The 23,879-nt window shown below is 42.5% G+C and overlaps 1 protein-coding gene across 5 annotated transcripts in view; it reads right to left on the bottom strand.

Annotated features, from left to right (window-relative positions):
• Positions 1 to 13,528, bottom strand: part of RPRD2 (regulation of nuclear pre-mRNA domain containing 2) — a 90,308-nt gene extending 76,780 nt beyond the window's left edge. For all 5 annotated transcript variants that reach the window (XM_077772498.1, XM_077772500.1, XM_077772499.1 and 2 more), the window contains exon 1: positions 13,272 to 13,528. In XM_077772498.1, the coding sequence (XP_077628624.1) occupies positions 13,272 to 13,476 (205 nt within the window). In that variant the 5' untranslated portion in view covers positions 13,477 to 13,528. The remainder of the gene's footprint in view (positions 1 to 13,271) is intronic.
• Positions 13,529 to 23,879: the final 10,351 nt, after the last annotated feature.

The following is a 23,879-nucleotide window of genomic DNA, read 5'->3' as shown; positions in this document are numbered from 1 at the left end:
TCTGGGGACCCAATGTACAGCATTAGACCACGTTAACATACGGTAGTACAGGGGCGCCAGGGCGGCTCAGTTGGTTAAGCATCCAGCTTTGGCTCAGGTCAGGGTCTCACCGTTAATGAGTTTGAGCCTCGCATCAGGCTTTCTGCTCTCAGCACAGAGCCTGCTTTGGATCCTCGTCCTCCACCCTCTTTGCCCTTCCATAGCTCACACTCTTCTCTCTCTCTCAAAAATAAACACTAAAAAATATATACGGTACTTTATGCTTGAAAGTTGCTGAGAGTAATTTTTTTTTTTTAAGTTTATTTTTGTGAGAGAAAAGAGAGAGAGAGAGCGCGCGCGAGCGAGCAAGGGAGGGGCAGAGAGCGAGGGAGCCGCACAGAATCTGAAGCAGGTTCCAGGCTCTAATCTGTCAGCACAGAGCCTGATAGGAGGCTTGAACTCGTGAACCACAAGATCACAACCTGAGCCGAAGTCAAGATGCCCCAGAGAGTAAATCTTAAATGTTCTCACAACAACAACAAGAAAGATAATTATGTGAGGTGATAGAAATGTTAACTAACCTTATTGTGGTAATTATTTTGCAATACACTGTATAGGTGCATCAAATCATCACCTTGTGCACCTTAAACTTACACAACATCAAATATATCTCAACAAAGCTGGGAAAAAACAAGCAGAGGCTGTTTGGAAACCTTCTGCCTATGGAACCACACTGCCTAAATACAATAAAGCTGGAGAGAAGGGGAAGCAGCCTACCACAACGGTGGCGTCTAGACTCTGGAGCCCAGACTGCTTAGACTGGACTCCTGGCTCTACTTTACCAGCCCTGTCCCTTCAATTTATTTTCCTTCACTGAGACTTGAAGTACTTCAATTATTATCATTTATAATGTTTTATTATTTTGCCTCTCACCAGTGTAATTTCACACTTACGTCACTAATGTTATTATTTACTCAGTAATAAAAATTATAAAGTACTTACCTAATGAATTGTTATATTAAATGAGATCACATGATAAGAACCTGCTTTATATTGGCTATTTATTATTAAATCTATTAGTAATATCTGTGAAGTTAACTGTATTAACAACTAGAAACTTAATAAAGAAAGTTGCTAAATAAGAACAAAGTATTTGTAAGCAACCAGGGCTTTGAACCCACTGTATTTCTTTTTTGTCGCACTCACTCTCAGCTTCTGCCTACATAAAACAAACACAAACAAAATTAGCCTTCTGCTTAGCCACCCTGAAACCAGGCATGGTTCCTCTTCCTATGCTATAAATGTTCTGACAATTTCTCCAAGTAATCAATGAACTTCCCTCAATTTATAAAATTTTAAAGTGGGGATACTCCTATCTTGCAGAGCTTATGTCAAGGTTATAGGTAGTATATGTACACCTATGATACCTTCACCCCAACCAAAAAGTGATAACCTCTTCTACACTGTTACAGCACACTGGGGTGCCTGGGTGGCTCAGTCGGTTAAGCATCCGAACTTCATCTCAGGTTGTGATCTCATGGTTCGTGGGTTTGCACCCCCCGTGTCAGGGTCCATGCTGACAGCTCAGAGCCTGGAGCCTGCTTCGGATTATGTTTCTGGATTCTGTCTCCCTCTCTCTCTCTCTCTCTCTCTGCCCCTCCCCTGCTTCTATGTGCTCTCTCCCCACCAAAAATAAACATTAAAAGATAAAGAAATAAACTGTTACCAGCATATAAAAACTCATTACTATCATACTTCCCAGAACCAGTTGTTTTTGTTCAATTCTTTTTTTTTTTTTTAATGTTTTATTTATTTCTAGGAGAGAGAGAGAGAGAGACAGCGTGAGCAGGGGAGGGTCAGAGAGAGAAGGAGTCACAGACTGAAACAGGCTCCAGGCTCTGAGCTGGCAGTCAGCACAGAGCCCGACGCGGGGCCCGAACCCACGAACGGCGAGATCATGACCTAAGCAAAAGTCGGACGCTTAACCAACTAAGCCACCCAGGCGTCCCTGTTTTTGTTCAATTCTTATCTTAATTACTAAGAGTTAAGTTCTTATAATTCTACCTCTTTTAGCATCCAATACAGAATTTTACATAGAGCAAGCACTCAGTACTTCTAATTTTATTTTCTAAATTCTCAATCTTTGAACATAGCATCACACTATAAAAGAATTTTTTTTTAAATTTTTTTTAACGTTTTATTTATTTCTAGGAGAGAGAGAGAGAGACAGCGTGAGCAGGGGAGGGTCAGAGAGAGAGGGAGTCACAGACTGAAACAGGCTCCAGGCTCTGAGCTGGCAGTCAGCACAGAGCCCGACGCGGGGCCCGAACCCACGAACGGCGAGATCATGACCTAAGCGAAAGTCGGACGCTTAACCGACTAAGCCACCCAGGCACCCCTAAAAGAAATTTTAATAATTCAAGTACTATTGAGTGCTCCCTGCACAGAGAGATCATCATTTTAAAATACTGCATTATGCTACAGTTTTTAAATTATCCTGATGGTAAAAGGAACACAGCAACAGCACAGGTTCCATTCTGGTCTTTTCTTTTTTTTTTTTAAGTTTATTTATTTTGAGACAAAGGCAGCATGAATGAGAAAAGAGCAGGCAGAGAGAGAGAGAGAAAATCCCAAGCAGGAGGCTCTGTGTTACCAGCACAGAGCCCAACATGAGGCTTGAACTCATGAACGTGTTAGATCATGAGCTGAGGTGAAACCCAAGAGTCAGACGCCCAACCGACTGAGCCATCCTGGTGCTCCTATTCTGGTCTTTTTAAAAAAAAAAAAATGGTAGGGGCACCTGGGTGGCTCAGTCGGTTAAGCATCAAACTTCGGCTCAGGTCATGATCTCACAGTTCATGGGTTCGAGTCCCGTGTCAGGCTGTGCTGACAGCTAGGAGCCTGGAGCCTGTTTTGGATTCTGTGTCTCCTCCTCTCTCTGACCCTCCCCTGTTCATGCTGTCTGTCTCTGTCTCTCTCTCTCTCAGCAATAAATAAAACATTAAAAACTTTTTAAATAAAAAATGTTAAATTTTAATTCCTAACATTGAAAGATAAATTTCCCCCTACAGCAGTGCAAATTTTATAAAAGGGTAATAAGGAAACACACTCTCTGTTAGTGGGAACCGAAGAACCAGAGAGTGAAAGTAAGTGAAACTAACCCCTAGAGAGTAAAATGGAAGGAGGAAGAGATGAGGGAAAGATAAAGGCCACAACCAAAATTCAAACCCAGCATACTGAACACTTCACTTCTTTCATCAGAGACTCTATTTCAAGGTTTCTAAGAAAAGAATAAAAATAAGGTTTTTTTTTAAACTCTCTTATCTTAGTTAGAAAAACTTTAATGTTCCAAAGCACAGATGGAAATGTTGCCTTTTTCCAAAAAGAGTAAGTAGGTTCTATTACTTTCTCCACAAGATGTGCATTTTTCCCCAATGTTCTAGAATTAAAATCTGTGGGGGCAGTGGGACCTGAAAGCACTACAAAACACCAACTACTTTTTGTTTCCTTGACAAACAGATGAGAAACTCAGTCTGGATGGTTTGTACAACAGTGTTAGGTTCTGGAGTAATTTTTACTAGGGTCTCTAGAACCTCGTCCTCACATTTAAAAACCTCCTGCATCTTTACTTTTCAGATAGTTGAAATTAGAAAACAAATACCACAACTGACTGACAAAAGGTTAGGAGAAAAAGGAGTTTGGATGCTTATTAGTTATTAGTTTATGAAAAGCAGGAAGCCAAGTCACTAGGAATAACATCGGCAGCCCTCTACTCCCTATTATACACATACATATGCTTGCCTCTTCTCTGCAGACAAAGCTGTAATTTCGAGGTGGCCTACATGAGCAAATTTTAATGTTAGTATTTTTCCACTGCCAATGACATTTCTCAATATAATTTTTTATTCTTGTTATTTTTTTATTTTAGAGAGAGAGTATGGGGGAGGGGCAGTGGAAGAGAGAGGGAGAGAGGTGTGGGGGGGTGGAGAAACCTAAGCAGGTTCCATGCCGCACGGAGCCCGATGTGGGCTCAATCTCGAGACCCTAGGATCATGACCTGAGCCAGAATCAAGAGTCGGACATTCAACCCACTGAGCTCCCCAGGCATCCCAACGTTTCTCAATATTGTTTCATTTCACACTTTGAGTTATGGGAATGTTTACTTACTACATAATTTAACATTTAGCTTCTACGGAATATATAACAAAATTATGTCCTACATAAATGCTTCAAATCCACCCAGGCCGGTGTTTACAATATCACCTTCTGCATTTGAGAGAGAAAGCAGCTAAATGAAGAACATAATGACTGAGTGTAAAGTCTCATAATCCAAGTAAAAAAGCTGGTTCAGTACATACCATTACAATAACTGTAGGTCATAATTAGGTCGTGTTTGGAAACAGTGTCAGGAAACATGGAAAATATTATTTCTATGAATTTAGGGCAGTGGAATGAAGTGACCTAGGCATCCAAAGGGGAGGGAAAAAATCAGTTATGCAATGATTTTATACTTGGTAATTATGACACAGCTACTGCCTAACTAACCCAGAACTGCCATTTAGCCTAAACCATGAGGAGAAACGTTCAAGAGCTCAAAATAGGTTTATTACTTCTTCGGGGAACTGAAATGAAGTTTGCCTCGAACCTCAAAAAGAACCTAAGCCAAGAACACATTAGACCAAATATGCAGAAAGAGGCATCTAAAATACAAAATGCTCCAGAGCCTTCTCTATGGGCTTCTCTATGTACACTTATTACTCTACCTTACTACACTTACTTCTCTATCTACACCTACCTCCCACGTAGATCCCTTCCAGCCTCATGGCTCCAAAGACAGTCTACACACTAAACAGACCCCAGGTGGTAACCTTTACACAACTCTGAATATACTGAAAACGTTATACAATGTAAGTGACTGAGTACTATATTTGTGAATTATATCTCAAAGATATTTTATTAAGTTTATTTACTTTTGAGAAAGACAGACCACTAGGGGGAGGGACAGAGAGAGAAAAGGAGAGAGAGACACAGAATCTGAAGCAGGCTCCAGGCTCTGAGTTGTCAGCCCAGAGTCCAAGGAGGGGCTCTCACTAATTGTGAGATCATGACCTAAGCTGAAGGCAAGACACTTAGGTAAGTGAGCCTTAGGCAGGCTGAGCCACCCTGCTGTCCCAATAAAGATATTTTAAAATGCGGACAACCGAAACCTAACATTCAAAACTAAATGTCTGATCTTCCTCCCCAAATCTGTTCCACTTAAGCCTTCCTCATATTAATAAATACCAACTCCTCCTAGTCAGGCAAAAACCCAGAGTCATTCTTGATTACTTTCCTCTCTTACCCCACCTTTAATCCATCTAGAAATCTAGTTAGATCTACATTCAAAATAGATCCAGAATTAAATTACTCCTTACCACTTCCACAGGCCATGACCTGGTCCAAGCCAGCAACACTTTAGCCCAGGAAAAGCACAACAGTCACCTAACTAGTGCCCTTGTTTCTGCAACAACCAGAATGACCTTACAAGAACATAAATCGTGGGGCGCCTGGCTGGCTCAGTCAGTAGAGCATGCGACTCTTGATCTCACAGGGTCATGGGTTCAAGCCTGACGGAAGGCCTAGAGCTTATGTTTAAAAAAAAAAAGAAACACCCGTTCACATCACTCCTCTGCTCAAACGGCTCTGCGTCCCCCTCAGGAACCACCTATACACCTTGGTGCTATGCCCCGTCTCCCACCATCACCCCCCAGAATCCGAGTTTATCTGCTACTGTTCCTTCCCAGCTACAAAACCTTTCTTGTCGTCCTTAAACTTGCCAGGCACACTCTAACCCCAGGACCTTTGTATTTTTCTGCCCTCTCTGTGTTGGAACACCGTCCCCTCACACTTTCCTTATCTACTGCTTAACACCTCATCTTTCTGCTCAAATGTCACCTTCCCAGAGAGGCCTTCTCTTACCACCTAACTTAACACTGCAAACTCCTATAATGCCTTGTATTTCCCTTCCCTGGTTTACACTTCTCTACAGCACCTCTAATACTTTAACTTTCTAATATATTAAATATTTTACTTCTTTTGTTTGTTTCTCCCCTTAATGGAGTATAAGCTCTGTGAGGGCAAAATTGTTCTCCATTTTGTTCCCTTGCTGAACCCCCAGTGCCTGGTACAAAAGGTATGCCACAAAGACTTGTTAAAAGAACTATGAAGCTACGGGCGCCTGGGTGGCTCTGTCGGTTAAGCAGCCAACTCTTGATTTTGGCTCAGGTCATGATCTTGCAGTTCAAGGGCTCGAGCCCCGTGTCAGGCTCTGTGCTGATGGGCGGAGCCTGCTTGGGATCCTCTCTCTCTACCCCTCCCCCACACATGGACACGCGCGCACACACACCTCCCCCACACACACTCACTCACTCTCTCTCTCTCTCTCCAAAATAAATAAGAAATAAACTTTAAAAAATAGTAATAATAATAAGGGGCGCCTGAGTGGTTCAGTCGGTTGAACATCTGAATCTTGATTTCAGCTCAGGTCATTATCCCCAGGTCACAAGATCAAGCCCTGCTCCATACTGAGTGTGGAGCCTGCTTAAGATTCTCTCTCTCCCACTGCCCTTCTCCCGCACTCTCTCTCTAAAACAATACCAAAATAATTTAAAAATTTGTGTCCCCCAAAAGTAAACTGTTAAAGAAAAAGCTACATTTCAGAAGCCAAACCTGCAGAAATGGACCCTGACCTTTAGATTTGCACAATATCAAATATAAGATAGCAGACTGCACTCCCCACTGACCAGTACTGCACCCCAAACTTGTCTTTTCTTGACAAGCCTTTCATGGGGCACCTGGCTGGCTCAGTCAGTACAGCATGAAACTCTTTTTGGGGTTGTGAATTTAAGCCCCACGTTGGGCACAGAGATTACTTTAAAACACACACACACACACACAGAAACACACACACACACTTTATTATTTAATCCAAATGTACATTTAGAGATTTTTATCCAGTAGTTAGCTTTCACAGCTAACATGTTCAACTTGTCTTTCCATTCTATATTAAATGAAAACACAAATGCCTATCAGAACTCAAACCCACAGAAGATAATCAGTCTTGGGGCACCTGGGTGGCTCAGTCAGTTAAGCATCTGACTTTTTTGTCTCAGGTCATGATCTCCCAGTCTGTGAGTTCAAGCCCTGCATTGGGCTCCATGTTGACAGTGTGGAGCCTGCTTGAGATTCTCTCTCCCCCTCTCTCTCTGCCCCTCCCCAGCTTGTGCTGGCAAGCTCTGTCTCAAAATAAATAAACTTAAAAAAAAAAGCCACAAAGATGTACTATCTAAACATTCTGGTTAATCTGTACTGCCTAATATTGAATAAATGAGCAAGTAATCAAAGGTTTTCTGCATGGTAGAGGATATTTTATAAGTCAGAAAGGCTGTATAGTACAGTGACTAAGAGTGTACATTCTAAATCCAGAATGCCTGGAATCCTGGCCCCATCACTTAACAGCTCAGCTAAATTACTCAATCTCTTAGTGTCTGTTTTCTTATCTGTAAAATAGGATCATAACAATACCTACTTCAAAGGGTTCTGAGGACTGAATGAATTCATATGGGTAAACTGCTTGGAAAGGTGCCTGGCACATAGTAAGCACTTGCTAAAAGTATAAAATTCTCACCACCTTCATGGTCCAGCTAAGGATCCTAAGACCCAAACTGACAACCCACTGCCACAAAACAAAAATGGTAACTGCGCTTTGAAAATTATCTGCAACAACTTAATCCCATAGAAAGAGATTTATTTTTATTTATTTATCTATCCATCTATTTATTTATTTATTTTGCCAGCCCATATTTAAAAAACAGTTTCTCCTGTGGGGTGGGGGCCATACTGTACTGAGTTCCTTCAAATGAGGTGGAAGGGAAAAAGAGGGGTAGGAGAAAAAAAGACTGGCCATTAAGTTGATAACTTCTGACGTGGATTAATCAGTAGAAGGTTGGGGGTGGGGGGTAAATATTTAAAGTCTGTATCAAAAGTAGTTGAAAGGAGGGGAGCCTTAAGCATCAGACTTCAGCTCAGGTCCTGATCTCACTGTTCTGAGTTCAAGCTCATGTCACTCTGCGCTGACAGCTCAGAGTCTGAAGCCTGCTTTGGATTCTGTGTCTCCCTCTCCCTCCACCCCTCTCCCACTTGCAGTCAGTCTCTCTCTCTCTCAAAAAATAAGTAAACATTAAAAAATTAAAAAGAAAATTAGCTGAAGGGAATTCTTAACAGATTTTCTGCTCTACAACAGATTCTACTTTCCTATATCCACATTTTCTTCAAATCAGACCAACCCATTCAATGGTTAAAAACAAGACAATATGGGGGCACCTGGGTGGTTCAGTCGGTTCAGCATCTGACTTCTGCTCGGGTCATGATCTCTCAGTTTGTGAGTTCAAGCCTTGCATCAGGCTCTGCGTTCTTAGCCTCTCTCTCAAAAATAAATATACATTAAAAAACAAAAACAAGACAATATGGAAATACCATGAACATTATAATTTCCACTAGTTCTTCTGAGCACTTGCTAATACATTACAGAGTCCAATCAATTTGGCCTTAACTGGGAATGTAATTTCCAGGACCATACTCAAAACAAAATTCCGCTGTAATTATTCTGAATACTCAGAATGTTAAGACTATCTGCACCATTACTGTCATCATCATAAATAATTTGGACGTTTTTTATATGCTAGGACCTACGCTAAAATACATTATATTGTCTTCTAAAACCTAGATAGCAATTCTGTGAGAGATAATTATTACCTCTACTTACAGATCACACACTGGGGCTCACAATTTAAGTGTGCAGTCAGGTATTAAGTGATGGAATTAAGATCTGAATCTAGGTCTCATTCTAAAGTATGCATTTTTCTACTTTTCCACATTGATTCCTATTTAACATTAAAAACGGGAGGGACAGGGGTGCCTGGGTGGCTTAGTCGGTTAAGCGTCCGACTTTCGCTTAGGTCATGATCTCGCGGTTCGTGGGTTCGAGCCCCGCATCAGGCTCTGTGCTGACTGCCAGCTCAGAGCCTGGAGCCTGTTTCAGTCTCTGACTCCCTCTCTCTCTGACCCTCCCCTGCTCACGCTGTCTCTCTCTCTCCTAGAAATAAATAAACATTTAAAAAAAAAAAAAAAAGGGAGGAACAAATGAAATAAAGAAATGATAATCTGGTCAACTGCATATCAGATCCAAAAACAGCCATGTCTTGGGGCACCTGGGTGGCTCAGTCATTTAAGCGTCTGACTTCAGCTCAGGTCATGATCTCACGGTTTGTGAGTTCAAGCCCCGCGTCGCACTCTGTGCTGACAGCTAGCTCAGAGCCTGGAGCCTGTTCGGATTCTGTGTTTCCCTCTCTCTCTCTGACCCTCCCCTGCTCCTCCCTCCCTCCTCCCTCCTCCCTCCCTCTCTCTCTCTCTCTCACACACAAATAAAAAACATTTTTAAAAATTAAAAAAAAAAAAAAAAAGAGCCATGTCTTGAAACTGCTGACAACCGAACTTATCATTTCTTTCACTAAGTTATGAACCTTTCTTTCTGGTAAACAGAAATTAAAACAATTCAAGTTCTTGACTAGCTAACATACAAAATTACATTGGCAAATATTTACTGACTGCTTATACTGTTCTAGTTGCTTGAGGACACAGAAGCAGAGAAGACCTAGCCCTGTCATCTGGTGGGAGAAGGTGAACAATAAGCATGTAAACACATAAACAAAGTGATTTCGTATACTGAAAATATGTGAAATGATAGAAAGCCATTTAAGGAACCCCCTGAAATAAAGTCATTTAGGGAAGGCCTTTGTGAAGAGGTAGTACAGGAGCCTGAATCTAAACGATGAGGAAACAGAATTGGAAGCAGCATGAAAAGCAGTAGACAGCAGATGGTGTAGGAACTGCGTACACCATAGGAAAAGAAGTTTAGATCTTAACCTGTTGCAATGGGGTATCACTGGAAGATTCTGAAGCACGGGAATGGCATCTGTTTATTATGCTACAGAAAGAGTTACTTTTAAAAATGATGGCAATGGGGGCGCCTGGGTGGCTTAGTCGGTTGGGCGTCCGACTTTCGCTTGGGTCATGATCTCGCGTCGCGGTTCGTGGGTTCGAGCCCCGAGCCGGGCTCTGTGCTGACTGCCAGCTCAGAGCCTGGAGCTTGTTTCAGTCTGTGACTCCCTCTCTCTCTGACCCTCCCCTGCTCACGCTGTCTCTCTCTCTCCTAGAAATAAATAAAACATTTAAAAAAAAGAAAAAAAATAAATAAAAATGATGGCAATGGCAGTGCCCGGCCAGCTCAGTCAGAGAAGCCTGTGACTGTTGATCTTGGGATTTTAAGTTTGAGCCCCATAGTGGGTGTAGAGATTACTTAAGAATAAATAAATCTTTAAAAACATATGTGACGGCAATGAATGTTTCAGCCAGACAAATTAAAAGAAGCCTTAGGGGCGCCTGGGCGGCTTAGTCGGTTAAGCGTCCGACTTTCGCTTGGGTCATGATCTCGCAGTTCGTGGGTTCGAGCCCCGTGTCAGGCTCTGTGCTGACTGCCAGCTCAGAGCCTGGAGCCTATTTCGGAGTCTGTGTCTCCCTCTCTCTCTGACCCTCCCCTGTTCACGCTGTCTCCCTCTCTCTCCTAGAAGTAAATAAAATTTAAAAAAAATAATAATAATAATAAAAGAAGCCTTAATAAAATCAGATAGAACCCACCTATGGCGTACATCTTCAAAAAACCTACTTGCTTTCTCTGAATTAGTTTCTTTAAAATGAACAAGAGCTTGTCAATACAATGTTATGAAACAAAGGCTCAAATGAAAATATCTTTGGGAGATCTAACAGTTACTTAAATGCACACTGGAGACTAAACACAAATCACTAAATAATGGATGCCAGAACAAAAAAGAGAAGCAAAAGTGACATCAGGAAAATGGACAGAAAGGCTGGGAATGCCAGGGACCTACTTCACAAATTTGCCGAAAGCAGACTTAGAAACCAAACTCAAACTAAAGGAATCCCAACTGTAAAGAAATATGAAACTAAGTAAGGCCCAATGAATAAACTGTTTTCACTGTGCCCCCTCATCGCTCTCCTAAATGCTTTACTTTACTTACATTGAGATGATGTTCATTAAATGTAAACACAAAAGGACTATAAATAAATACCCTTAACCATTTTAGAAAGTTCCATTCCACTAGGAAAATGAAAATCAAATTTTTAGGAAGCCAAAATCATTTAACTATATAAACTATATATAATACTCTTCAAATGAAGTGTTGTCTTCCTAGAACAATAATCTTTTTCACTCACGACATCAACTTGGGAAATAAGCTTAGGCAAAATATCAACAATAGTAGAGGCAGAAAAATTCTGGCTTCGTAGTATCTCATTATTACTAACCAGGAAAAAAATTCCAATTGTCATTTAAAATCCCACAAGGCAGGGATGGGGACCAACCTATTCTTGCAAATGATGTAACCATACTGTTAAAGCACCAGAGCTCAAAGGTAGAAATGTTAAATGCTTGTATAATGTAGTAAAAATGTTTTAAGACAAAAGAGAATATATTCTCAAACTCACATGAGAACTTGCTACCAGTGATGAACCAAGTCCATTAAAGGCTAATCTTTTTTTTTTTTAATCTTGAAAACATTATTTTACAAAGTTAAATGTGGTCATTGTCATCTGATGTTGGTGGAGTAAAATCCTAACTCCACCCTCTTTCTGGCTAACATTAAGGAATTTACTTGACGTTTCCGAGCCTTAGTTTCCCTACCTGTAAATCAATGATTTAAAAAAAAAAAAAATCTACGTCTTAGGGTTATTTTTTAAAGTTTCATGAGATAGATCTATTGTAAATGACAATAAAGGACTGGGCAGATAGCAGATGAGAGTCTTTGATGATAGAATCATATTTGATACCGTATGTTCTAACTTAACTTCTTGGGGAAAAATAACTTTGATCTATTAGAAAATACAGATAATCTTGTATTTCTATGTGGCACATGTTATCCAAAGAACCACAAGACACTCTACCAACAATAACTTTTTATATACGAATGGTCTGAAGATTGGGGCCTATGATCTTATAAGTTTTATCCATCTGTTCTCTAAAAGGTAAACACAACTCCAACACTACAGGGACAATCGCAGAAGAAAAGTAACTAGCTGATGGGTCTCACAGGTGACATGTCACAGAGGAGAGAAGCAACAAAAGACCTAAAAGTCAAACAGATATAAATGGATTTAGGGTTAGCTCTTTCTTCTCAGCAGGAAGCAACAGTGACCTGTGACTTCACACTTACTCCTAAAAGATCTGAAATGCTTTGCTGCCAATCCATGCTTCCTGACAGTTTAATCTACCTCTTTTCTGGAGTAAAGCAGCAAAATGGAAAAAGAAAAAATCCCCAAAGGAGACAAAAAAGCAGTCACGGGGGGGCGGGGGGAGGGAGATACTATATATTCAAAAAGCACATTTCTTGATTTCCTGTTTTGATTACGTAGGACATTAAACCCCTTTCTTTAAGAAGGTATTTCAAGTGCTGCAAAACAGCCGGACATTTTTTAGATGTTAAGGTATTAGGGCGGACGTGGACCAGTTCTTTCTGTTATCCAGAAGCCCTATTTTATTTGCAGCAAACCCCGGTACAGGGGACCCTCCCAGGTGGTCGTCTCGGCTGTCCGTGCAGCTCGCGTTACTTATCACCATTCACCCAAGTAAGGCCCTTCCGACGACACATCGCGAGTCTCAGGTCAACGTAAACCAGAGTGGTCTAACACGGTCCAGCCCAGTACGTGGATTTGCTACTGCTTAAACCAGAGCCCGTCTATCATCAGGAAAACCATTTGCACGTCAAGGCCTATGAGAAATAAACGGACGCGACAATTTCCGCGAAGGTTCCGTAAAGGGAACAGCACCTCGCAAGGCTCCGAAAAGAAGTAATACCCACACCTCGAAAGATCTAGGCCCAACGGCCCAAGGTCACACACACACACACACACACACACACACACACACACACCCCACGTCGGGAGCTAGTGGAGGGAAGAAAAAAAAAAAGATCCAAGAAACGACGAGCCTCCTGCGGTTCGGGACGACCCCGGCTAGGAATGGAGTCTGGGTTTGGGAACACTCGCGTCAAAGCTTGAACGTGAACACCACCAACCGAATGCAGTGGCTCCGTGGGAACCCCCCCCCCCCGGCGTTAAGGGAAGGCTTTCCTTCCACGTCCCCCCCAGTCTTCCCTTCCCTGGTCACCCCCAACACTCACATCTCCGGAGCCACTTCATCCAATGGTAGACGATAGTGGTGTGGTGTTTCTTGTTCTCTATACACCAAGACGACAGGCCTTGAATAGATTCCATGGTGTTGGTTACCGACTGGAATTTTCGATCCAACGAGGACTCCAGAGCCCCTGCCGAAGAGGCCGACGAGGAGGAGGCCTTACTGCTGCCTCCGCCGCCGCCGGCCGCCATCTTCCCGGTTTGCACAAGCGCTGCTGCTCCTCTGGCGGCCGCGGCGGCGGCGGCGGCGNAGAGCCGTGGGTGGGGAGGGAGGCCAGGGGGTGGGGACGGTGCACGCGCTAGGCTCTTCGAGACGTAGGACGGGAGGACTAGCTGCTGGGCACGCTGGCGGCTCCTACACGCTGTAAGGAGGGGCTGCGGGCATCAAAGGTTTATCAGAATCGTTCAAGGGGTTGTGTTTGAACCAGTCAATAATAACGGAAGAGGTACGCAGAAAACACGTCCTGCGACGCCTTTCAAAACGCCTGGCCCCGAAACTAATGGTTTTACACTCTTGGGCTCTCAAAGCTAAGGCTCGTCCCCACTCCTATCGCCACACTCCTGTAAGGGTGGGCGTTAATAGCTCAAATTTAATACTACCCGATTGCCCCTTCAGTTGCAGAAATCTTTCTCCTTTAGGTCCTCTAGCACAGCAAAGGCCCAGGGCTACCTAGTCAGGATTTTTTTTTTGCAACGCAATAGCAGCAAAGGCACAGCAACAGTATCGCGCACGCGCTGCTTAGCCCCGCCTCCCCGCTTCCTTCTCAACCTAGAAAGCAGAGGGAGGCGTGATGGCGGGGCAATCTGACCAATCAAAGGACAAGATCGAGAAGCGCGCGCAGAAGCTCGCAAGCCCCCAGGGCCAAGAAGGCGCTTCGATGATCTGCGCGCTTGCGCAGCAGATCAGCGTGTAGCGGGCTAGGAGGAAGAACGGAGGAGGGTGAGGGAGTTGGTCAAACTAAGGAGAGGTTGGGGGAGGGGCTTCGCCGCTCCGCCCCGCCTTTGGCTTCCTAGCAAGGCGTCCCTCCTGGGGCTGTCCAGCTCACACAGCAACCCGGAAAATTCCCACTGCTCAGAGGCCACTGTTACCCTCTGGCAGCTGCTGCCGCCGCCGCTAACTCCTCGGGGCACCTACGCGCCACCAAGTGGCTGGCAGCCATCTTGCCGTACCTTGGAAGATGCGCATGCGCCAGTTCTAGGGACCATTCACTACGCAGACTCCCAGAGCAAATAATATTTTACACTCCCTTTGGACGATACCATTCACAGCCAGTAGGCTTTTGGGGTTATAGGAAGAAGTGAATGAAAAATTCCCTATAAATTTTTCGAGAAGAGGAAATAATCATAGGCAAGATGTGCTCTCACCTTCGCCAGTAATAAAATGTCACAATTGCCTAATACATTATAATTTATAAGAGCCTCAGCTGTCTATTATGTTGGTTAGCACAACCTAGATTAAGCATTCCATCATATCTGCCTGCGTAAATCCTATGGGCAATTTTGGAGGCTCCTGTGTTCCACTGAGCACATGCAATTATTGTATTTTATGTCTTTTGCCTCTCTCCAATGGACTCAACGTTTCTTGAGGCAGGGATCCTGTTTTGTGAAGCTCAGATCTAGTATTCATTCAACGAAAAGTTGAACGTTTTGTGCCAAGTACAGTTCTAGGTATTGAGGAGTATAACAGCAAAACAAAAAATCCCCTCCCTGTGGGGCTTAGTAGCAGGAGACCATAAACAAATAATATATCAGAAAGTAATAACTTCTTTTTTTTTTAATGTTTTATTTATTTTTAGGAGAGAGAGAGAGACAGCGTGAGCAGGGGAGGGTCAGAGAGAGAAGGAGTCACAGACTGAAACAGGCTCCAGGCTCTGAGCTGGCAGTCAGCACAGAGCCCGACGCGGGGCTCAAACCCATGAACCGCGAGATCATGACCTAAGCGAAAGTCGGACGCTTAACCGACTAAGCCACCCAGGCGCCCCCAGAAAGTAATAACTTCTATGAAGAAGTATGAAGCAGTGTAAGGAAGAGAGAGGATATTGTGTGAGCAATCCTATATGCGAAGGGAAATGGTTTGGTGATCCAAGAAGGCTTCCGGAAGGAAGTGACACTTTATCTGAATGCTGAGAATAAGGTAACCAAGCAGGTATAGGGAAGGTGGAAACATACTGGCAGAAGTAACACCGAAGTGCAAAGACCCTAAAACTATAAATGTCTCGACATATTCGAGGAAGAACAAGGAGGCCAGTGTGGCTGAAGAAGAATAAGAGAGGGTACAAGTGGTAGAACATGAGGTCTGAGGTGAAAGGAGAGAGTTCTTGTAAGGCCTTGCCTGTCATCGTAAGGATTTTGGCTTTCAACTTTGACTTGGGGAGCCCTTCTACACAGAGGAGTTTTACCTAGGAAAGTTAAATGGCAGTCTTTTTAACTGGTTGCTATGTTAAAAATAGATTTAAGAGCCACCAGTCAAGGAGGCTATTGGAATAATCCAGACAAGGAAATGATGGCTTGCGCAAGAGTGGTAGCAAAAAGATACTGAGAAGTGGTGTCACGTTGTGGACATATTTTGAAGGCAGAGCCAAAAGAATTGCTCATGGATTTAAGGAGAATACGAGAAAAACAAGAGTCATGTATGGCTCTGGGGTCTGTGAACTGAGCAACTATAACTCTGTTTCTCAGCCTTTTTTTAAATTATTGCTGCCCCTAAAGATTCTTTTTACATTTTTTTTTCCTGATCCCTCAGCCTCCATTGAATTCTAATGCACAGGTACACTGTATATCTGTTTATGTGCTGCATGTTTTATTCAATACAGAGTTCAGAAATACTAAAATCTTTGGGGTGCTTGGCTGCCTCAGTTGTAAGAATGTGCAACTCTTGAACTAGGGGTCATGAGTGTGAACCCCACATTGGATATAGAGATTACTTAAATGAATAAAAACTTTAAAAAAGAAAGGAATAAGATTGTGTTGTGTATGTTTGAGTTTTACAAGCCACTATAATTCTTCTATAATGATTTCTTCATTGCCCAATAGCTGCATTCCTTCTTTAGTGGGGTGACATTGCCCCCATTAAAAATACATGAACTATAGGGCGCTGGATGGCTCAGTTGGTTGAGCATCCAGCTCTTGGTTTCAGCTCAGGTCATGATCTCACAGTCCGTGAGATTGAGCAGAGCCTGCTTGGGACTCTCTCTCTCTCTCTTTCTCTCTGCACCTCTTCCGCCATCCCCTCATAAATAAATAAACATAAAATAAAATGCATGAACTAGAAGAATGGAGTTGCCATGTTCTCAGATGGACCAGGGGAAGAAAGAGAGGAGTGGTCCTGTGACAAATGAGTAGGAATCAGGATTTCAGTTATGGCAGCTTGAGTTTGAGATATCAGATACATAAGTGGCACTAGATATATGAGTCTGAAGTTCACAAGGAAGATCCAGGTAGGAAACACCAATTTAAGAATTGTTAGTATTGGAGCTTCTGGATTGGTGAGCTCATGTTTTGGAGAGAGGTACCCAAAGAGGGCATAGAAGCTCCATGCCCTTCACCATACCTGGCCCTGTGCATCTCTTCATCTGGCTCTTCCTGAGTTGTATCTTTCTATGATAAAGTAATGACCTAGCATGTCATGTTACCCAGGGAACTTTCCAAACAAGTACCAAAAATCCATCTGATTTCTGAAAAGGAGTAGATGAGACTTGGGTGACCAACAGAGTATAGCTGGGTTCATTACACAATTCATGAGCCAGAACCACATTTTCCTCTCTTTAGGTGACCTCTTCCAAACATTTTTATTGAAAAATGAAGTATATCTGGGAATCATCAATTAAACCTTTTTCAAATGTAATATATCTGTGTATATAAGATGGTATTCAGTGAATACTTGAAAATGTACAAATTGTTCTTTCATACCTATTCATGAGCTGAGCTGTATTCTTCACAGCAACAGAGCTCAGTTAAATCCAACTGCAAGTAGGTTACTATAAGGTGTTGAAGATAAAATTTCTTCTAGTAAGTTTTTCTTTTAATAGAAGTGCCTATTTGACTTTGCCTGTTACTTTTGTTTAATAAAGTCTGAATATTGCATTAAAAAATTGTCAGTATTTACGGGTGCCTGGCTGTCTGGAAGAGCATGTGACTCTTAATCTCAGGGTTGTGAGTTTGAGCCCCATGTTGGGTATAGCAATTACTAAAATAAATAAGCAAGCAAATAAAACTTTATTTTTTTAAATGTATTTATTTGAGAGACAGAGACAGAGCACAAGTAGGGGAAGGGCAGAGAGAGAGGGAGACACAGAATCCAAAGCAGGCTCCAGGCTCTGAGCTGTCAGCACAGATTCCAACATGGGGCTCGAACTCACGGACTGCAAGATCATGACCTGAGCTGCAGTCAGACACTTAACCGACTGAGCCACCCAGGAGCCCCAAAATGAACAAAACCTTAAAGAAATGTCAGTATTAAAAAAATAGTAAAGAATTGTCAGTATTAAAACCATGAGATGGGTAAGGTTGCCTAGGAAATGAATGAGTGTAGGTAGAAAAGAAGTCCAAGGACTAAGATATAAGGAGCAACTTGCAAAGGAGATTGAAAGGGAATGGCTAGTGAACGGAGAACTCAGAGAATAATGTTCTGAAAGAAGTAATGAGAGGTTGTCAAGAAGGAAGGACTAATCAGTTGTGTCAGATGTCGCTGTGTAGGTTGCCTGAAGACTGAGATAACCGCTGGATTTGGCCACGCGGTGATCCTTTTTTTGTTGTTGTTTTTTTTTAATGTTTATTTTTGAGGGAGAGGGAGAGTGTTTGTGTGTGTGAGAGAGCAAGGGAGGAGCAGAGAGAGGGAGACAGAGAACACAAAGCAGGCTCTGCACTGTCAGCACAAAGCCTCAGTTGGGGTTCCAACCCATGAACTAGAGAGCTGAAGTCAGATGCTCAACTGACTGAGGCACCTAGGTGCCCCGGCAACATGGTCATCTCGACAAGGGCTGTTTCCAGGAAGTGAAGCCATGGGAGAGGGTTCTAGGGAGAATCGGAGAAGTGGAGATATCCTGTATAGACAACTCTTTCGAGAAATAAAATGGGGTGTGCCTGGCTGACTCAGTTAGTGGAGCATGTGTCTCTTGATCTCGAGGTATAAGTTCAATTTTTTAAAGGTTTTTTTATTTATTTCAGAGAGAGAGAGAGAGAGAGAGACAGTGTGAGCAGAGGAGGGTCAGAAAGAGAGGGAGACACAGAATCTGAAGCAGGCTCCAGGCTCTGAGCTGGCTGTCAGCACAGAGCCTGACCCGTGGCTCAAACCCACGAACCATGAGTTCATGACCTGAGCTGAAGTTGGACACCCAACCGACTGAGCCACCCAGGCACCCCATCAGGGTTTAAGTTCAAAGCCCACATTGGGTATGGAGCCTACATTTAAAAAATAAAATATAAAAAAACATAAAAATATGAGAGCAGAAAAATGGAGCTGAAGCTGCATGCAAGGAAATGTGAAATCAAGGGGTTCTTATTCTATAGTGGGAAATAATTGTAGCTGATGCAAATGAAAAAACTGGAGATTTTTTTAAATGTTTATTTTTGAGAGTCAGAGAGACAGAGCACGAGTTGGGGGGAGCAGAGAGAGAGAGACACATACACAGAATCTGAAGCAGGCTCCAGGCTTTTGAGCGGTCAGCACAGAGCCTGATGTGGGGCTCAAACTCATGAACTGCGAGATCCTGATGGGTGCCAAAGTTGGACGCTTAACTGACTGAGCCACCCAGGCGCCCCAAGGGATTAATTATTGATACAGGATAGAGATGGGACAATTACTGGATTGATATCCTTGAGTAGATGGGACAGGCTAGGTCCACAGACCGTTCCTTTCTTATAATGGGAAAGTAAGTAATCTAGTGGAGATTCAGGTAAGTTGGGAGCTTTGTTGGTGAGAATGTACAGAAATTCTCTTCAGTTGCTTCTTTTCTCAGTGACATAGGTGTGTGCTGTAGTAAGTCCTGAGGAAACACCCTCTTAAAAGTCGAATAGTCTGTGAACTGCCAATTCCGGTGTATTTATAGGCTTCGCTTTCCACTTTTCTCTTAGATAGTGTAATGGTTGAGAGCAAGACCTCTAGGGGCACCTGGGTGGCTCAGTTGGTTAAGTTTGTGACTTCAGCTTTCCATCATGATCTCATGGTTCTGAGTTCGAGCCTCACATTGAGCTCTCTGCTGTCAGCGCAGATCCTCTGATCCTCTCTCTCTCTCTCTCTCTCTCAAAAATAAATTGGGGCGCCTGGGTGGCTCAGTCGGTTAAGCGTCCGACTTCAGCTCAGGTCAGGATCTCATGGTTCATGGGTTCGAGCTTCATGTCGGGCTCTGTGCTGACAGCCAGCTCAGAGCCTGGAGACTGTTTCAGATTCTGTATCTCCCTCTCTCTCTGACCCTCCCCTGCTCATGCTGTCTCTCTCTCAGAAATAAATAAAAACATTAAAAAATTTAAAAAATAATAAATAAATAAATAAATTAAATGTTTAAAAGAGCAAGACCTTTGGGGCGCCTGGGTGGCTCAGTTGGTTGGGCGTCTGAGTTTAGTTCAGGTTATGATCTCGCGGTTCATGAGTTTGAGCCCCGCGTCAGGCTCTGTGCTGATAGCTTGGAGCCTGGAGCCTGCTTCAGATTCTGTCTCTTTCTCTCTCAAAACTAAATAAACATAAAACAAACAAACAAACAGTTTAAAAGAGTAAGACCTCTAGAACCAGACTGCTGAAATTCAGGCAATGCCACTTACCAGCAGGAATTTTAGGTAAATTTAACCTCTGTGGTGCTATAATTATTAAGTTAATGCATGTAGAATGCTTAAAGTAGTGCCTGGGTTAATAAAAGTTTATGATTATGTCATCTATTATTACACTTTAACATTTTATAAGTTTATTTATTTTGAGAGAATGAGAGTGCAAGTGGGGGAGAGGCAGAGAGGGAGAGTGAGAGAGAATCTCAAGTAGTCTCTGCACTGCTAGCACAGAGCCCGATGCGGGGCTCGAACTCATGAACTGCGAGATCATGACCTGAGCTGAAGTCAGATCTTAACTGGCTGAGCCACCCAGGCACCCCAAACCTTTCTTTTTAAAAATTTTATTTTTTAATGTTTATTTTTTAGAGAGACAGAGCATGAGCAGGGAAGGGGCAGAGAGAGACAGGGAAACACAGAATCCAAAGCAGGCTCCAGGCTCTGAGCTGTCAACGCAGAGCCTCAAGCGGGGCTTGACTTAGGAACCAAGAGATCATGACCTGAGCTGAAGTTGGACGCTTAACCAACTGAGCCATCCAGGTTTGCCTGAACATTTCTTGTTTTAAAAAAAATTTTTTTAATGTTTTATTTATTTCTGAGAGAGAGAGAGAGCAGGGAAGGGTCAGAGAGAGAGGGAGATACAGAATCCGAAACAGGCTCCAGGCTCTAAGCTGGCTGTCAGCACAGAGCCCGACGCAGGGCTCGAACCCACAAACCGTGAGATCATGACCTGAGCCAAAGTTGGATGCTTACCTGACTGAGCCACCCAGGTGCCCCAGAACATTTCTTGTTTTTAAAAAATATTGATTTTGAGAGAGAGAGCAAGCAAGTATGGGACTCAATCTTACAAACTGCAAGATCATGACCTGAGCTGAAATCAAGAGTCCAACACTTAACCAATTGAGCCATCCATGTGCCCCAACATTTAAACCTTTCTTAAAAGGAATTCCCTTTTGCTTCTGTTAAATGTACAATCCTTAATCAGATCCTACTAATGAAAGACTCCTTGCTCTGCCCATTGCTAGTTTTCTCACCCTGTGTTTTTGCCAAAGTTCCATTTTTAGCCCTTCTGTCTTCTTATCCTCCCTTAAAGATTAAATTTTGTCACCTGCATTCAGACATATTTAAGCTGGATATCCTACTTTTTTTTTTTTTAATTTTTAATGTTTATTTTTGAGGGAGACAGAGTGCGAGCTGGGGAGGAGCAGAGAGAGAGGGAGACACAGAATCCAAAGTGGACTCCAGGCTGTCAGCACAGAGCCCGATGCGGGGCTTGAACCCATGAACCATGAGATCATGACCTGAGTTGAAGTAGGACGTTTAACCCACTGAGCCACCCAGGCGCCCCGGGTATCCTACTTATCTTTGGTTCCACTCCTTCCATCTAGTTATCAAATCCAATAGACTTTTACATTGAAATCTTATGAATTCCTTTTCCATTCCCTTTGCCCTTTTCCTACTTTATCATTACCATTCTAATAAATTATGTATCAATAGCATCGCAATAAATTTTCCAGTCTATCTCTTCAGCTTATACACTATTTCCCTCCACTCAAAAAAAAACAAAACAAAACCAAGTGTTCCTTGTTACCTATCAAGTAAAAGCCCTGGCCTTTTAAGACTCTCTACAATGGTTCCAGTCTAATGTCCCAGTATTATCTCAAATGCCTTCCCTCCATGGTTCCTTGAGCTCCAAACTGTTCTTTTGCTTAATTATATCCTGTAATTTTCTATTTATAATTAATTTTGTTCTTTATGCCTAACATGTCTTCTTCTGTTATCAAAATCCTACCCATCTTTCAAGAGCTATTTTAAATAGCCTCTTTCAGAGGCACCTGGGTGGCTCAGTCAGTTGAATGTCCGACTTTGGCTCAGGTCATGATCTCACAGTTTGTGGGTGCAAGCCCCATGTTGGGCTCTATGCTGAGCCTGCTTCAGATCCTGTGTCTCCCTCTATCTCTGCCCCTCCCCTGCTCGTGCTCTCTCTCAAAAATAAGTAAATGTAAAAAAATAAATAAATTGCCTCTTTTGTGCGAACTTCCTGATCATTCCAACTGGATGGAATTTCTCTTTTGTGCCATAACATTTTCTGCCCTGAAATTATCCGTATTTTCTTACTTCCAAGAATACTGGATTGAATAACACACAAATGCACCTTAAAAACTGTAAAAATGCTCAACAGTGTTATTACTGAATTGTCTTATCCAAAAATAATTACTGGGAACCTATATTCCAAAGATACTGACTTTTTCCCAAGATATTTCTAGAAATTCATCAAAGCCACATACAGGGAGAAATCAGTCATTATTCTGTATTCATATTTTTAAACCAAGAAAGCTATTTTCTACCTTGATCATCTCACGTTATGCTCTATAATAAATTCCAAATGACTAAATTCTTCCTAGAATTCTAAGGGACAAATAACTGCCATTAACTAGAGAGAATATACTTCATTTCAAACATTAGGAAAGGGATTACTTAAGTTCACAACGTTTTAAGTGAGAAAAGCATCCCAAATTAGGAACTACTCTGGCAATCACATTCCTTTGAAAGGACAGAACTGTCCGTACCGCCTTATTTCACAAATGAAAGCAGCATATGTAGGGGCTGAGAGTTTGGGTTCTAGCCAAACCAACCTGGGTTCAAGGTAAACTCAATTACTTAGTAGCCATAACCTTGGGGCAGATGACTTACTCTAAGCTTCAGATTTTTCCTCTCTAAAATCTACTTTTCTCTTAAGTTTATCCTGATAAAGGAGGCAACGCTTTCTGAACACAATGCTCAATACAGTACGGGGTCAAGAAAATTTAAAAACAACAAAAAACACCCTGAGACGTGGGGAGGAGATTAAAGACTTTTTCAAGGCACAGTTAAGTTTCACTATGAATACAATGAATAATTGTATACTGTAGTGCAAATATTCCTTTTAGGCCTTATGCAAACAGTACATTTTCAAAGGTGTTTGAAATTATTTACACACATTATTGTCATGAATCCTTTAATAAAGCAAAAACATTTATTTCTATAACAACAAATTTCCCCCCTGGATTTGCTTAAATCAAGAAGTATCAAAAACGAGTTTAATTCTCTAGCTCCGATCTCACAGAGTCAGAGATGATTACTAGCAAGCACCGAATTCATTGCGGAGGCCTGGCGAGCTTTTCAGATTTCATCCTGCTCCAGGAATAATTAGTTAACCTCACCTGTCTGGGTTAAAGTTTACATATCTCTAAAATAAATAAGAGAAATGGTACTAGGTTTCCCTTAGGGCCTTTAGCAGTCCCTTCTCTTTCCATCTCTTCTATTCTAAAGCTCTCTCACAATGCCTTAAAATTGGACCTCTAGGACTTCAATTTTTTAAAAAGGGTTAATTGTATAATAATGTTTTAATTTTTTTTTAATGTTTATTTTTGAGAGAGCGAGCGAGCAAGCGAGCACAGGAGAGGGGCAGAAAGGGAGAAACAGAATCCAAAGCAGGTTCCAGGCTCCAAGCTGTCAGCGCAGGGCCCGATGTGGGACTTGAACTCCCTAACCGTGAAATCATGACCTGAGCTGAAGTCAGATGCTCAACTGACTGAGCCATCAAGGTGCCCCTTAGTGTTAACTTATCTTTGAGAGACAGAGACAGAGCGCGAGCAAGGAAGGGGCAGAGAGAGGGAGGCACAGAAGCCTAAGCAGGCTCCAGGTTCTGAGCTGTCAGCACAAAGCCCAATGCGGAAGTCAAACTCAGAACCATGAGATCATGACCCAAGCTGACGTTGGACACAACTGAATGAGCGACCCAGGTTGCCCCAGAATGTTTTACCTTTTGATCGAATATCCGTTTTCCAACACTATTT

The sequence above is a fragment of the Crocuta crocuta genome, unplaced genomic scaffold (assembly GCF_008692635.1).
Source record: "Crocuta crocuta isolate KB4526 unplaced genomic scaffold, BGI_CrCroc_1.0 scaffold415, whole genome shotgun sequence".
Lineage (NCBI taxonomy): Eukaryota > Metazoa > Chordata > Mammalia > Carnivora > Hyaenidae > Crocuta > Crocuta crocuta.
Note: the sequence above shows the minus strand (reverse complement) of the source record. Positions and strands in the feature narration are given on the sequence as shown.